This window comes from Eurytemora carolleeae, unplaced genomic scaffold (assembly GCF_000591075.1).
Source record: "Eurytemora carolleeae unplaced genomic scaffold, Eaff_2.0 scaffold1734, whole genome shotgun sequence".
Taxonomy (NCBI): Eukaryota; Metazoa; Arthropoda; class Copepoda; order Calanoida; family Temoridae; genus Eurytemora; species Eurytemora carolleeae.
The window spans coordinates 1-16,208 of NW_019399207.1; the positions used below are offsets into that span (position 1 = coordinate 1).

General features: G+C 31.9%; 1 protein-coding gene across 2 annotated transcripts in view; it reads left to right on the top strand.

The window, feature by feature from the left end:
- Positions 1–4,531: 4,531 nt before the first annotated feature.
- LOC111717729 (transcription factor GATA-3) overlaps positions 4,532–16,208 on the top strand; it is a 25,131-nt gene continuing 13,454 nt past the window's right edge. Inside the window, exons 1-5 of one of the 2 annotated variants that reach the window (XM_023493202.1) lie at positions 4,532–4,905; positions 6,615–6,792; positions 7,238–7,412; positions 7,667–7,862; positions 8,792–8,937. In XM_023493202.1, the coding sequence (XP_023348970.1) occupies positions 4,725–4,905; positions 6,615–6,792; positions 7,238–7,412; positions 7,667–7,862; positions 8,792–8,937 (876 nt within the window). In that variant the 5' untranslated portion in view covers positions 4,532–4,724. The remainder of the gene's footprint in view (positions 4,906–6,614; positions 6,793–7,237; positions 7,413–7,666; positions 7,863–8,791; positions 8,938–16,208) is intronic. The other variant, XM_023493203.1, reaches the window with a different exon arrangement.

Below are 16,208 nucleotides of genomic sequence, written 5' to 3' on the forward strand. Positions count from 1 at the left end.
ATAGAAAGATAGATAGATAGAAAAGTAGAAGATGACAGAAGATAGATAGAAAGATAGATAGATAGAAAAGTAGAAGATGACAGAAGATAGATAGATAAAAGTAGAAAGAAACCTTTAAAAAGTAAGATAAGATCTAGTCTGCCCATAATGGCAAAACAAGTTTAAATTGAACCATATTTTCAACTTCTATCTACCTATCTTTATCTATCTATCTACCTATCTATCTACATATCTATCTATCTATCTACCTATCTTTATCTATCTATCTACCTATCTATCTACATATCTATCTATCTATCTATCTACCTATCTTTATCTTTCTATCTACCTATCTTAATCTATCTATCTATCTATCTAACCATCTTTATCGATCTATCTTAACATCTTTATCTATCTATCTACCTATCTACTGCCTATCTACCTATCTACCTTTCTTTATATCTATCTCTCTAACCATATTTATCAATCTATCTATCTATCTTTCTATCTATCTATTTATAAATCTATCTAATAACTTTAATGTACAATTTTTTTGTATGTGATATAAATGTATATATTTGCCAATTTGTAAAAATATATTATACATAAGAAGTTATTTTATTCCTAAATAGTTTTGTTGTCTAAATCATAGATTTTATAGTTCGACAATGATTTCATTAAATTTATATTTGCATCTTGACAATTTAAAATACTTTTATGAATTAATTTATTTCTTAAATAGCTTTGTTGTCTAAATCATAGATTTTATAGTTCGACAATGATTTAATTAAATTGACAATTTAAAATACTTTTATGAATTAATGTGTATAATAAGATATTTTTTACGTTTAATTTATAAACTTATTTGGTTACTTTCACAAAAATTTTAAATGTATCTTTATATTTATCTAACTATAATCTCCATCTATCGATATTAATTTGTCTATCTTTATCTATCTATGTTTCCATCCTATTATCTAAATTTCTTTCCCTTTTTAAACTTTATAAAAATTATATTTTTATAATTTTTGAGGATGCATTTTTAAGATGATAGCTGACTGAATAAATGAGAACTGGTTTACTCTATGTGTATGGATATAATATACTATAGACCTCCGTTCTTTGAAAAATAGATAGTCTAGTCTTTGTTATGTATCCCTGTATCCTGGAATAGATGAATGAGCTAATATTCCTGTATCCCTGTATCCTGGTAAAGATGAATGAGCTAGTATCCTAGTATTCTGGTATAGATAAATGAGCTAGTATCCTAGTATCCTGGTATAGATGAATGAGCTAGTATCCTAGTATCCTGGTAAAGATGAATGAGCTAGTATCCTACTATCCTGGTATAGATGAATGAGCTAGTATCCTAGTATCCTGGTATAGATGAATGAGCTAGTATCCTACTATCCTAGTATAGATGAATGAGCTATTATCCTAGTATCCTGGTATAGATGAATGAGCTAGTATCCTTGTATCCTGGTATAGATGAATGAACTATTATCCTAGTATCCTGGTATAGTTGAATGAGCTAGTATCCCTGTATCCCAGTATCCTGGTATAGATAAATGAGCTAGTATCCCTGTATCCTGTATCCTGTATCCTTGTGTCCCTGTATCCTGGTATGGTTGAATGAGCTAGTATCCCTGTATCCTAGTATCCTGGTATGGATAAATGAGCTAGCTAGTAAGCCTGTATCCTAGTATTCTGGTACGGTATCAAGTATCAACCGGAGATAGGATTTAAATATCTACATGGGATAAACCCTCTCTTTCATCCCATCCTCTCATTCAATCCCCTCCTCATCCCCCCCAATTAGAAAAGAATTGATTATTTAAACATAGAAATTTAAATTTAAACTTTGTCATCGGGTTCACAGGTTTACAATTGACTAGATTTTTTTTAATATGTTTTTTTTTATTTTTATCTTTTCTACACAAGAATAATAAAAACTAATATCCGACTAGAAAACTTATTAAATTTTTTGGTTAGATTGGAGAATTGCAAAATAATTATTTTTTGGGGAAATTTTAATTTTTTTTCATGTTTGTGTTATTCTTATTTACCATTTATGTTCCCTGTGTTTGTATGCTATTGTTTTTTTTTCTAATTTGACTAAGCTTTTTGGATTTTAGTTTCAATTGTCTTTTGGATCAAAATATGCAAAATGGCAGGGGTGTTTCTACTCCGTACTTCTTTTTGTTTCTTGTGTAAAGTTGTGTAGTTTATAAACCATCCCTGGGTCAATATTGTGTTAATATGAGGTCCCAAACAGAATTGGGGCCAAATCGATTCAGCCGTTTTTGCGTTTATTGAATACAAACAAACGAACATTTATACAGACAATGTCCGTTTTGGGAAAAAAATATGTCAGGGGTTTTTCTGACACTGTAGTTTAGTTGTTTATCTTTAAAAATAAAGTTGTCATCTCTATTAGGGTGTTTGTATGTCAGATTATAACTCATAAACCCCAGGAACGATTTGCCTCAAATTTTAATTGGGGAACTCGAGAGACCGACGGGAATGTTCTTAGCATGGGTTTCCAGATTCTAAGTTTAGTGGGTCAACTTGTATAAGGAAAAATAGCTAAAATCGTAATTTAAGACCAAGCGCGAGTAAACGGCAGGAATAACTTTAAAAAACCTGGGCAGCGCTGGGTTTCCAAGCTAGTTATGCATAAAAGTCTTCAACCCACGCGCCCTTTAACTATTCAGATTTAAAGGTTTAAAGGTTTAAAATGATTATCCCGTAGATTAACTTCTTTCTTCATCTTTTCTTCATCAACGTTAACAAGAAGTAAAAAAAGGAATTAAAGGGAATGTTCTTGTAAAAGAACAACTATGCAGAATAACCAGAATTAAACAACTCTTCCTTTTTAGTTCATATTTCAAAAACGTGTAACCCTACCTTTGCTGNCCTTTAACGCTATTTGTCCCACATTTTATAGTTCTTTGGAAAGGTTAAGATGTAAGTAAACAGCTTGCAAAAGACATTTTGCGTATTATTTTGCGTATTATTTTGCACAGACGCCTTTAAATTGAATTTATAAATGTATAATATTGACAAATTTCTTGCAATTTTTGTTCCTGCACTTATTTTATTGGGTAACTAGATTTCGCAATTAATTTTCATATATTTACAAATATTTTGGGAAAACATCTTTAGATATAGAACTTGGAATTTAGAAGGATGAAACCTCTATTGATAAAACCAGTTAGATTTTATAGTTTTTATGTCTAAGAAATCAAATTAATAAAGCGTGAAATACAGACGAGAACCACATGCATAGGTCTGAGAGCAAGAATTTTTTAGTCCAAAAGAAAAATTTGCTTACTTTGATACCAAAAAGTCATTGGATACACACTGTAAAAAAAACTATAACCCAACATTTTGTACGCATAATATCAAACTTCCAAAGTTTAAAATTACGAATATCTTGTTCAAAATTGTGAACAGAATGTTAGTGAAATCTAACAAATGGTTTCGGTATGCTCGATATTACGAACAAAGTGTTAGGTGTCTTCTAAATAGTGAATATATCTTGATATATGTGCATTAGAGGCACTTATACCATAGTGCGTTGTAAAGGACGGTATTAAGGAGAAAAGGAAGGAAGGCTTATAGTACTGTCTGAGTGACAGGAAGATAGGGGGGGAGGGTTTGATGATTGAGAGGGGGGGAAGGGAAGGATGTTTACTCTATCTCTGTATCGTCTAGAGATCTTGACCAAATTTTATTAGTATTAGATTAGACAGTTTATTACAAAGGTAAATAATGGATTATCAAGATAAACTCCCTCAAGTAAATTGGTTCTGTAAAACTTAATTTTTAAATTAAGTGTATGTAGACTTAATTTCGACTGATCCTAAATTTACAAAGCGGCCTCGCCGACTCACAACGGTACCTTTTGAATACTCAGGAATGAACGCAATATATTGGATTTGCATGTTTTCAAGGAGGAAGTGGAAAAGTAGGGAGGAGGAATATATGATTGAAAGGGGAGGGGGAAATGGTAAAAGAGAGAGGGATATATATTGTTGAAAGGGGAGGGGGAAATGGTAAGTGGAAAGAGGGTATGTATAGTTACGAGGGGGAGGGGAAAATGGAATTGTAGAGAGAAGGGTTGTATAGTTGAGAGGGGGAGGGGAAGTGGAATAGTTGAAAGAGGGAGGGGGAAGTGGAATAGTAGGGAGGGGGCATATATTCCGCCCTCAGCTTTCCCCCAATGGCTTATCTTATATCTGATCTATGATCATGTGACTATACCGGGGTGGGAGGGTCTCAAGATATTATTGGCTGATAAGAGCCACTCCACCCTCGACAGTCCCGGCTCGTCACAGTTTCTGTACCGACACGGTCCATCGTCCGGAAGGTTCATGATGTACCGACACGACCGGAACTCAAGTCACGGAGTTTAAGTTGCTCCTAAATTCGAGCATTTCCAGGCGGACCGGTACAGAATAATTTACTGTACCTGGTGCCAGCTGGCTATCATCAACTGATGTACTGGACCGGATGGATATTACAGCGGTATATTCGTCCGCAGCTTCTATGTCATCAGTACAACATGTAGACTCTACTTTTCATATGTAATATATATTTTTCAATTTTCATTTCTTTGTGTTCAAGTGAAAATCATCCCGTCCAATGTACTTGTGAACAGTATACAGTGATTTAATTTTAGAGGATTATTTAGAGGAGAGTTTCAGTGAATTATATCAAAATAAAGTTAAATAGCAATAAATATGGATGGTAGCGTTGACGCACTGGGCCATAATCGATGGTACGGAATGGACCAAGGAATTGGTAGATTGGACCAAGGTTTAGGTCGAGTGGACCAAGGGTTGGGGAGAGTGGACCAAGGGCTTGATGAAAGCCAAAGAGCTTATTTTTCAGCTTATCCTAATTATCCTCCGATTAATCAAGGTGATGCTAAAATTATTGAACGTTTATAAAACAGTTTTACATGCCCCATACATGCTCAAATAATAAGGCTTCCAGGGTACCGCTGTGAATTGAACATGCAACTATGAAAATGGAAATGTCACTCGAAACTAAGTCAACACTCTGTAAAAATATTTGTTAAATTTTTTTTATGAATAATAATCTTTATGAGAAGGTATAACCGTTAAACTGTCTATTTCATTTTATAAAATTGTTTTAAAATTAAAATTAAAAAATAAATGTTTTTAAAAAATTAATTACTTTAAGTTAGAATTGTTTGTTTTCCGATCATACAAAACAAAATATAAAATCTCTGGCAAAAAAATGTCTGTTTTATCATTTCATGGAAAACATTTAATAGATAAAAATCCAAAATTATTGAAATTAAATCACGGTGCTTTGATGTGTGAGCTATTTGGGGGTTTGCACGTAAAATGTGCCTATATCTAATCCACGAAAGTGATCTAAATGCACTGTAATTGTAATATAGAACCAAAATATTAAAACTTTTTTCATTCCCATAAATTAAGTTTAAAAAACGAACGCGATTTAATTGTGATAAGCTGTACAATATTTAGTTTTATATCCAGTTCTAAAAATAAAAACAAAAGAAAAAGTCAATGTTAGCAGTATAATAAAACACATCTTACAAAATTGAAAATCTGTTATAATTATACGCTATAAAATAGTTTTGATTTTAATAATCCCAATAAAAGTCGAAATTGTTCTCAATCCCTATACCTTTACATTCATTTAAAAATAAGAATTAAAAATCTTCATATCAAATAACGTTAACGTTTTATAACGCGTGAAACCTTTGGAAACTTTAAAAAATGTCTAACAATGTTCCACATATTATAATAAACATAAATTTTGCAATTGCAAATAATTTCGACATCTTGTTGCAAAAATAAATCTTAAGTTGATATTATATGAATTTTTACATTTGATCAAAGAGACTGTTAGCGTAATTTTAAGTGACCCTCCATGCAATTCACAACGGTACCCACAAATCAATCACTCTAGTATGCTGAGTCCATTAGCGTCTGATCGAATCAGGTTTCAGTCATGTTGTCTTTTCTGAACCAATAGAAATAGTATTGAGGTAACATCTATCTTTCTATCTATCTCATTTTCCAATCAGAGTTTTGAATTCTTCAATCGGTGCTATCAATAAATGGAAATATTTACTTTTACTGAAAGTATGGTGTGTCAATATTTATCATTCCTAAAACCGGTTGTTTTCCATTGTCGAGTGTCGTTTCTCTATGAAAGTCACTGGCGATTTCTACATTTAGAATTGAACACTTTTCATTCTAGAAAACGACAATAAACAAACAATCAAATAAAGATTTTATAGAGGTACCGTTTTTAATCTGGTATTGCCATATTTTCATGGATGGCCAATTGAACTTATGATTACAGTTCCTTCAAGAAAAATTAATTAAAAAGCGATTTTTGGAAAATTTCAGAAATTTATATTTTTACGTAAAACTGCAGTGAATTAAGATAAAAATCTTGAATGTTTTCAATCTTAACTAGTTCAATTTAAGAATTATTGAGAAGGACAAATATGTTTTAAATTTCTAAACTTACAACTCTCATGTTTATGCCTAAAATCAAAACTAGAGGAGCTACGAGGTCACAAAGTTTAACTTTAACTTTCTTGACTTAAAATATGATTTTTCCAGGTCGGCCGGTGGATCCCCATGGATTGAGTTACTATTCAATGTGGAGTAATGCATTTAGCCAGACTCAAACTAGTAAAACCTTCTACCCTCCTCCTCCTCCTCCTAGTTCAACTCTACCTCCTCCTCTAACATCAGCTCATCATCCTCATCCTTCCTCAGGTTCTTCTAGTCCTCAAAGGTAAAATGTTTAAGTTTTTTTGCCATATTAAAATACGAAATTAAATTTTTGATGTAGACCTTTTTTCTTCCTAACGTTTTTCCTTTTTTTCCAACTTTTATCTATCTATCTATCTATCTATCTATCTATCGAATAGTTTAAAAATTTTTTATTGTTTTCTTGGCTGTTTTGGAGTTTGAATAGTTTTTTATAAAAAATGGATTAGAAAAATACAGTTGAAAAATGTTCGAAATTGATGATTACAAACGGTTGTTTTTCACTGTTTACTTTATTCATGAGTTTTGTTAAATATATTTTTTATATGACCAATTGACGTTTAACTTTTAAATCTTGAATTTAAACAATTGACATCGGACATTTGGCCAACATCTTATATACCAAATACATACAAATATATACCAATTCATTTTTAATTCATGTTGATACATTTTCATTTATTTTCCAGGGAAACCCAACCTTTGTCTGAAGAATCAAGACTCCAGCTTCCATCCTTGACACCTGTAAACCGATCAGCCGATCAGCCGGCTGATTTCCGGTCAAATAGTCCTGACCGGAAAGTGTTTGAGAGCGTCTACCAGGAAACACATCCGGTCAAAACAGAACTGTTTTCCTCATCTCAGGAAAATATTTTACAATTTTTAAAAAATAGAAATAAAATAAAAAATCGAATGAATAAAAATTTCCATTTATAAAAAAAAATGAATTTGTTTAGCCTAGATGTTACCCTCACGGTACCCATGGGTTACCTCAGCCAATTTGCTTCAACCGTACGCGTCGCGTTTGGCCAGATATATATATGAGCGTAGAACTTTTTTACATAGATTTATATTAATAGATATTCAATTTTTGTTATCATTTTAAATATATTTTCCAGTCAATATCACCGTTTGAAGAAACGGAGAATAACTCTACGGAAAGACGAACTGACGGAGCCTCCTTTCCCTCCCCCTCACACACCCCCTCGGCCTACCCTTACTACACCCCTGATATTGCATCCCCCCTGTATGGTGGATATTCTACTGCGGGGCCCCTGTCTCCTAAATCAAAATCTAGAGGGGGAAATGGTAATGGTAAATACATTTTTTATACAAATAATTTTGTTTATGAAAATGATTAATATTGTTAACATTCAAAACTAGTTTGATTGAAATCTCATGTGTTTTCAATCATAAAACCTTTTTATTGAAGAGTTATAGAGAAAACAAAGATGTTTTGAAAAACCAATATCTTATAATTGTTTCCCCTTTGTATTACCGTTCTTGAAGAGTTTAAACTATCTTATTGATCAATGATTTTAAACATTATCATTATGCATTATCATAAATATTTTCTTAACACTTATTATTATTTTTCTTAATCATCATCATATTATATTTTTGCTTCATCATCATCATCATTATTTACACAGATTTTAGCCAGAAAATTAAACTGCCTTTCTCTTTCTTTTACTGACTTTAGCCGATGGAGTTATCATCATCATCATCATCATCATCATCATCATCATCATCATCATCATCATCATCATCATCATTATCATCATCATCATCATCATCATCATCATCATCATAGGGGTGGGGGAAGGGGGGACTAAAGAAAGAAAGGGGAGGTGTGATTTTTTCGTTTAAAAATACGTCATGGGTTTCATTGCAATTTTACGCCTAGTTTAGAGATAGATGGATAATTAGATAGAAACTTGAAGAGCTTGCATGTTACCTAATAATTTATCCAGGGTCGGTCGTACACACTGACGATTTAATTGCGTTCAATTTTCATTCCAAAAATAATGTTAAAATTTGCATGCACTCATGTCCAATATTTGCAAGCACTCATGTCCGATATTTGGCAAAATTCTCCGAAATTCGGAGGCATTACATTGTTATTGCATAGTGTGACGATATCAGTTTCTTATAGATACAAAATAAACAGGAGTAGAACAGGAGTAGAACAGGGGTAGAACAGGAGTAGAACAAATGAACTTATTACTTTTTACATTTTTCAGAAGGTAGAGAGTGTGTGAACTGTGGTGCAACATCTACTCCGTTATGGAGACGGGATGGAAATGGTCACTATCTCTGCAATGCCTGCGGTCTTTATTACAAAATGAATGGACAGAACAGACCTCTTGTGAAACCAAAGAAGAGATTGGTAAGTATTATTCCGTTGCTGATAATCAAAAAAAAAAGTTTAAAAATTCAATGGTTATTTTCTGACGATTTGTTTTATATCAAAGCATTCTTTTTTTGATTAGTTAATTGCTCTATACATTTAAATTTTTCTATTATTTCTCTCTAAAAGTATTTTTCCATCTTTTTATACTTTTTTTGCTTACTTTTATTTTTCTTTTTACTTTCTATACTATTAACTTTAGTTCATACCTCTACAATCTAAATCATCTTTATGTACGTTTCTTTTTATTTCTATTTTTATAATTTTATTATTTATCTAATAATCTATCAATCCATCTGTCTATTTATCCATCAATTTATCCATCTATCCATATATATATCTATCTATCTATTTATATATCTGTCTGTCTATCTATATATCTACAGTCTACTTATCTATCTGGCCATCTCTTCTCTCTCTCCTAATGAATTTTCCTACTAGAGTAAACAAGTTTAAGATAAAATCGTTGAAAAAACAAACTCAAAATTCAAAATTGTAAATTCTGCCGAAACTTGGGAAACATTGTTTTAAACAAATGCCAAACAAATAAATCAATCTGAATAAATTTGCAAGTTTTTTTCTAACTCGTAAGTTCTTTAAAGATTAAGTAGGGTGTTGAATGTTTACGAACACGATTTAAGAATGATAAAAGTTACGAAATATTCAAATATAAATCAGAGCTATTGTTTTGCTTGTTAGTGGCTTCATGTTACATTTTTAAATTCTTGTTGCAGAGTTTATGAGTGTACATAAACTGCATTAAAGGTATGGAATTGTACTGTGTACACTAGAGAGTGGCACACAGCTGTAATTTCGTAGATTTTCCGTCCCGCCAGCTCAACTTAAAAATCCGGGAGTCAACACAGCGGCAAGATGGCGGCAGTTTGGAGACAATTTAACAAAGGCTCTGTTTCGCGTTGGCGTTTTTTTTATTTTAATTATTCATTGTATAATAAGGAATAATTGGTTTTCCTCAAAATAATACTCCAAAGTTGCATGAAGTTAGGATATAATAAAGAATAAAACCCCACATCAATTTTCGTCGATAAATTGGGTGATAGTATACTACTGTACAAAAGTGTGAATAACATGAACAGAAACAAATTTAGTAAAGAATAGACCTTAGCCCCAATTTTTTCTAGTTGTTTAATGATAAAATATATGTGTCTAAAATATTGATAAAGCTAATAAACATACATTTCTCAATAAACCCCCCTTTTTTAGTTCTATATGCTGATACATTTGAATAAATAGCTGATTAAGCTTCTTTTATATAGTCTTATAATATATTGATAAATATGAATAAACAGCTGATTAAGCTCAAAAATATACTTGTCTGATTAAGCCCCCTTTTATATAGTTGTATATGCTGATAAATATGAATAAACAGCTGATTAAGTTGAAAAATATACTTGTCTGATTAAGCCCCCTTTTATAAACTTGTAATGCGCTGATAAATCTAAATAAATGGTCCTGCCCCACCTGGGCTTTATAGCCATTAATAAACGGACTTAAAGGCAGTTCCAAGGCATTATTGGGCAAACATCAAGAGCAGGAGAAAGTAATAAAGAAGGAATGATAGGCATTAGAGGATAGGAATAATGAACTAAAGGGAGTGTATGTGTAAAGGGAGTGTATGTGTAAATTCAAGTGACCCTCCATGCAAACCCTAACTCACGAAGTTACCATTAAAAGCTTTGTCTGAAAGGGGGAGCTAGGGGGTTAAATGAAAGGAGATAGAATAGGAGGGAAGTAAGGGATAAAATAAGAGGGAAGTAGGGGATAAAATAAGATGGAAGTAAGGGATGAAATAGGAGGGAAGTAGGGGATAAAATAAGAGGGAAGTAGGGGATAAAATAAGAGGGAAGTAAGGGATGAATTAGGAGGGAAGTAAGGGATACAATAAGAGGGAAGTAAGGGATGAAATAGGAGGGAAGTATGGGATAAAATAGGTGGGAAGTAGGGGATAAAATAGAAGGGAAGTAAGGAATAAAATAGGAGGGAAGTAGGGGATGAAATGAGAGGGAAGTAGGGGATAAAATAGAAGGGAAGTAAGGAATAAAATAGGAGGGAAGTAGGAGATGAACTGAGAGGGAAGTAGGGGATGAAATAGGAGGGAAGTAGGGAATGAAAAGAGAGGGAAGTAGGGGATGAAATAGGAGGGAAGTAAGGAATAAAATAGGAGGGAAGTAGGGGATAAAATAGAAGGGAAGTAAGGAATAAAATAGGAGGGAAGTAGGGATGAAATGAGAGGGAAGTAGGGGATGAAGTAGGAGGGAAGTAGGGAATGAAAAGAGAGGGAAGTAGGGGATGAAATAGGAGGGAAAAGGGAGGGGAATAAAATAGCAGGGAAAGGGGGGAGGGTATTAAATAGAAGGAAAAAGGGGGAGTAAAATAGTAGGGAAAGGGGGGGGGATAAAATAGGATGATCAAGAAGGGGTAAAATAGGAGGGAAAAGGGGGGTTAATAGGGGGAAAAGGGTGGGTGGAATTTCTGCGGTTAGAACAATTATAGGAATTTATCTTGAGGTAAGATATCATTACATACTTCATTCAAGGGGATAACACATAAACAAAATTTGTAAACTGCACACACACACACACTACTGACAAACAACAAACATGGCATTTCAAAACATGAATTCTTCATATATCTGATTTAAGGGGAAATGACGGAAAATAAAATAAAAAAACGAGTAAACAATTCAAATCACAGCTTTTTTAAAAGTTTTGGCTCAGTGCTAAGTTTATAGTGACGATAACCTCCCCCCTCCCCCTCCCCCAACACTGCAACAGATGCAATACTCTACATGCAACTTCTTTTATTGTCGGTTCGGAAAAATTGTATTTAAGTCCCTTTGGCCATTTTGAATGTTGTCCACTATATTGGATTGAGCAGCTGTATATAGTGTCAGAGAATAGAATGCTTTAGAAATCTGATCTTATATCTTCTATAAACATTTATTTTATTACGATAGATTTTATTACATCTCTGCAACATTCCTCGCCTTGGTAAATGGATGTCCACCTCCCCCTCCCCGGCCCCCCTGGGGCAAATAAGATTTGGAACCCACCCTAGTGAGAGAGCAATTGGCTCATGCTCTGCCCTCGGCTAATCGCCGTAGGTAAAACTAGACACGAAGATTCATCGATATTTGCCCCATACAAGCAAATATGTAATTATAACAATAATTATATCTTCTAGGAATGACCAAGAGAGATAAAGAAATGTTCATTACAAAAAATAACATCATTAAACAGAATTAGAAAAATAAAACATTTTTCAAGTTGCCGACTAAAAATAAAGATTTACTTTTATGATTAATATCAATATCTATGTAAACATATTTCAAACTCCATAACTGTGATCAGGTTCAATAAATAACGAGACGTAGTTGAGCTGTGCATACTTTGTAAAACAACTTTTCTGCAACTTAAAGGGACTGTTAAGGTAGAATAAAATGGGGTGTAATCGTCCACACATGATATGAGGTTTAACAAAGCAAACGAAGTTCAATTTCTTCTCTCTATTGATTACTCCTGTTTGTTAAATTGTTAAAATTGATTAAACCAAAGATCGTGTTGAAAACTGGAAAAGATCAATTAATCCGCAGATCGTATTTATTAAATGATAAAGATCATTTAAGAATTAGATCGTGTTTGATAAACGGCAATGATCGGTAAATCCAAGAATTGTGTTTGATAAACGGCAATGATCGGTAAATCCAATGATCCTGTTTGATTAACGGCAATGATCGGTTAATCCAAGAATTGTGTTTGATAAACGGCAATGATCGGTAAATCCAATGATCCTGTTTGATTAACTGCTATGTTCGGAACATCCAAGGAAAGTGTTTAGTATAAAGTAAATTTTGGTAATTCCAAAGATCTTGTGTAATAAGTAAAAAAGATCGGTACATTCAAAGATCGTGTTTGATAAATTGTGAAGATCGATAAATTCAAAGATCGTCCTTGATGAACGGTAATGATCAGTAAACCAAAGATCGTGTTTGACATGTGATTTAAATAATCTGAAGAAAAATAGTTTAGAAGAACTGGGGAGTTCCATCAAAACATTTTCCTATCGTGAGAATACAGATCACACATTAAGATCATTCCCTACTTTAAACCATTAACCTACTTGAAGAGACTAACGACGTAATTTAAGGTGACCCTATTTTTTAAAGTTACACGCCCAATTCACAAAGGTACCATTGCAGTCACGAAAAACTGAGATAGTTTTTTTCCTAGCCTAAAATAGATTGGTATCTCTGTAAAATTGAGTTATGGATTTATACTGCAGAGACATTTCAGGAAATGTAATAATCCAGCACTTTTCAAGATAGTAAAACAGTGAAATTTTCCTTATTGTTTTCAGATTTTAAACAGAATTTAATAGAAGATTTTTATCAGCAGAACAAATGTTTTAATTCTAACACATGCTATGTTCGCAAAAGAATTGAAGAAAGCAAAGACGACTTTACAAAGAAAAGAATAAAAAGAGAAAAAAGAGAAAAATATATAAAATTCGGTGATGGTGATGGACCAAACCTCTGTAGAGTAAAAAAGTAGAAGTTAGTTCCACATTTATTGAAAATATATTTCGGTCTGGGTTGACCCTCGTCAGTTCTTGAGATTGTTTCTTCACAAAGTTTAAAAACAATCAAACATAAAGGACGTCAAAAATCAGCGCGAAATAAAAAGATGCTTAAAAATGCCCGTTTTTCATAGAACCTTTATCTCTTTCACACTCCATAACCTTTTTTTACTTTTTTTTAACATTACAAATAAATCTTTAATTTTTATTTCTGAAAGTTGTTAGTCGAAAAATAATAACAATCCACCACCAATTTATATGAAATATAGTGTAAACAATAAATATGTAAATTTCCTTATCCTTTCCTTTCCTTTTCCTTTTATTTCTATTTTTAAACTTTTTTAAAATTGGGGGAAAATATTCCCACAACCTCTACTTTTAGAGGTTTTTAAATATTTTCTCCTGAAACACTTTATTTTGTATGTTTTTGTTATATTTCATAAATAAATAATTTTCACTTTTTTACTATTGTTACTTAGAATAAGTACGTCAGTAGATGAAGTCACTCTGGTTCATCTACTGACGCCTATACTCCCTTGAACATATAACATCGCAATGTTTAAATAAAAGTCCTAGTAAATATACCGGCTTATATAAACCTAAACATATTTATGTACGCGTGCATGAATATGATATAAATGTCAGGTTTTTTTGTTTAACAAGGTTTTTACCTATATAAAGAACACACTTCATTCTTGATACTGATTCTTTTTTTACTTTAAAGGCTTAGTTTCATAAGTCCAATATAAAACACTTGTATAGAATACATCGTACTGTTACTTAATTAAGGAAAGATCATATCAATACAGATCTGCATATATAGAGTTTGTAAACGTACTTCATTTAAAGAGACTCTGTATTTATAGAGTTTGTAGACGTACTTCATTTAAAGAGACTCTGTATTTATAGAGTTTATAGACATACTTGATTTAAAGAGACTCTGTATTTTTAGAGTTTGTAGACGTACTTCATTTAAAGAGACTCTGTATTTATAGAGTTTGTAGACGTACTTCATTTAAAGAGGCGCTGTATATATAGAGTTTGTAGACGTACTTCATTTAAAGAGACTCTGTATTTATATAGTTTGTAGACGTACTTCATTTAAAGAGACTCTGTATTTATATAGTTTTTAGACTTACATCATGTAAAGAGACTCTGTATATATAGAGTTTGTAGACGTACTTCATTTAAAGAGACTCTGTATATATAGAGTTTGTAAACGTACTTCATTTAAAGAGACTTTGTATATATAGAGTTTGTAGACGTACTTCATTTAAAGAGACTCTGTATTTATAGAGTTTGTAGACGTACTTCATTTAAAGAGACTCTGCATTTATAGAGTTTTTAGACGTACTTCATTTAAAGAGACTCTGTATTTATAGAGTTTGTAGACGTACTACATTTAAAGAGACTCTGTATTTATATAGTTTGTAAACGTACTTCCCATAAAGAGACTCTGTATATAATGAGTTTTTCAGTATAAGTCGTTTGTAACAATTTTCTCCTTATAGACGCAACAGATAGAAATTAGATTAGTAGCGATCAAAAGCGATTATTTTTCGCCGTAAGCCAATACCCCCTTTCATTTTTCGCGAACACTCCCTTTAATCGTAAGTGTAGTTCACTTTAAATTGACGTGGTCATAGATTCCTTTGCCTGTGCAGGGCAAATTTTTATGTCTTTCTTTTGATTTAAATTGAATATTTTCTACAAAACTGCTAGACAGTTAATAACTCCTTACTTTATGTTTTATTTGATTATAATCATTTTTGACTCTTACTTTTTTTGTCTGTATCTATAAACACTTGTATAAATGTTTTATTATACATTTCTTTTATCAGAACATTTAATCTTTACCAGTTTTTAGATTAGATATTTTACCTTATTTTACCCTTTTTTTTTTAAATATATAATTACAGTTAATCAATGTAACAATCATTAGTTTTTCTTATTAAATTATTATTTTCATTTCAATTGAAAAGAAATATTTAGGAAATATCCCAATTTTCTGAAGAAAATCTGGGATGGGGAAGATTTTCGCCTTTTTAAATTATTTTTTCCCTCGCTAATGCTGGGGATAAAATTATATCTAAAAAAGCTTGAACCTTCTTGAATAAAAGAAAATTTCTGTCCAAAAACTTTATAGCACCGCGAACCAAAGTAACAATATTATAAATATTTCTTAGTGTTTTTTTTGTGAACTTCTTTCAAAATTGCAGAAAAGATTTTATATCGAAATGGTACTATTAACTATTAAATTAAAGGTTTAATTAAAATTTCGATGACAATCCATTTTGTTAATCAGTTGTGTTTGTTAATAAAAAAAATAGTTAGACATTTTCTTCATCAATTTAAATTACAAAAGGTTTTTGCACGCTAGATCAGGTTTTTGCAGGCTAAATCAGGTTTTTTTCTGCAACCATTGTGCACTGGGAAGCTGTAAAACAATTTCTCATAAATTAACTGATTTGTCTTGGTTTTACATACATTATATCTAGGTATTATGAAAAATTAGAAATTATAATTTTGAAATGTTAAAAATTTACAAATTTTACATGCTCGATGAAAGTTTAGCCTCGCTCTTTTGACAGGAGTAATTTTAGATGCTTGATCCAGTAGCAAAAATTCATCCATCTATCCTTCCATCATCATTT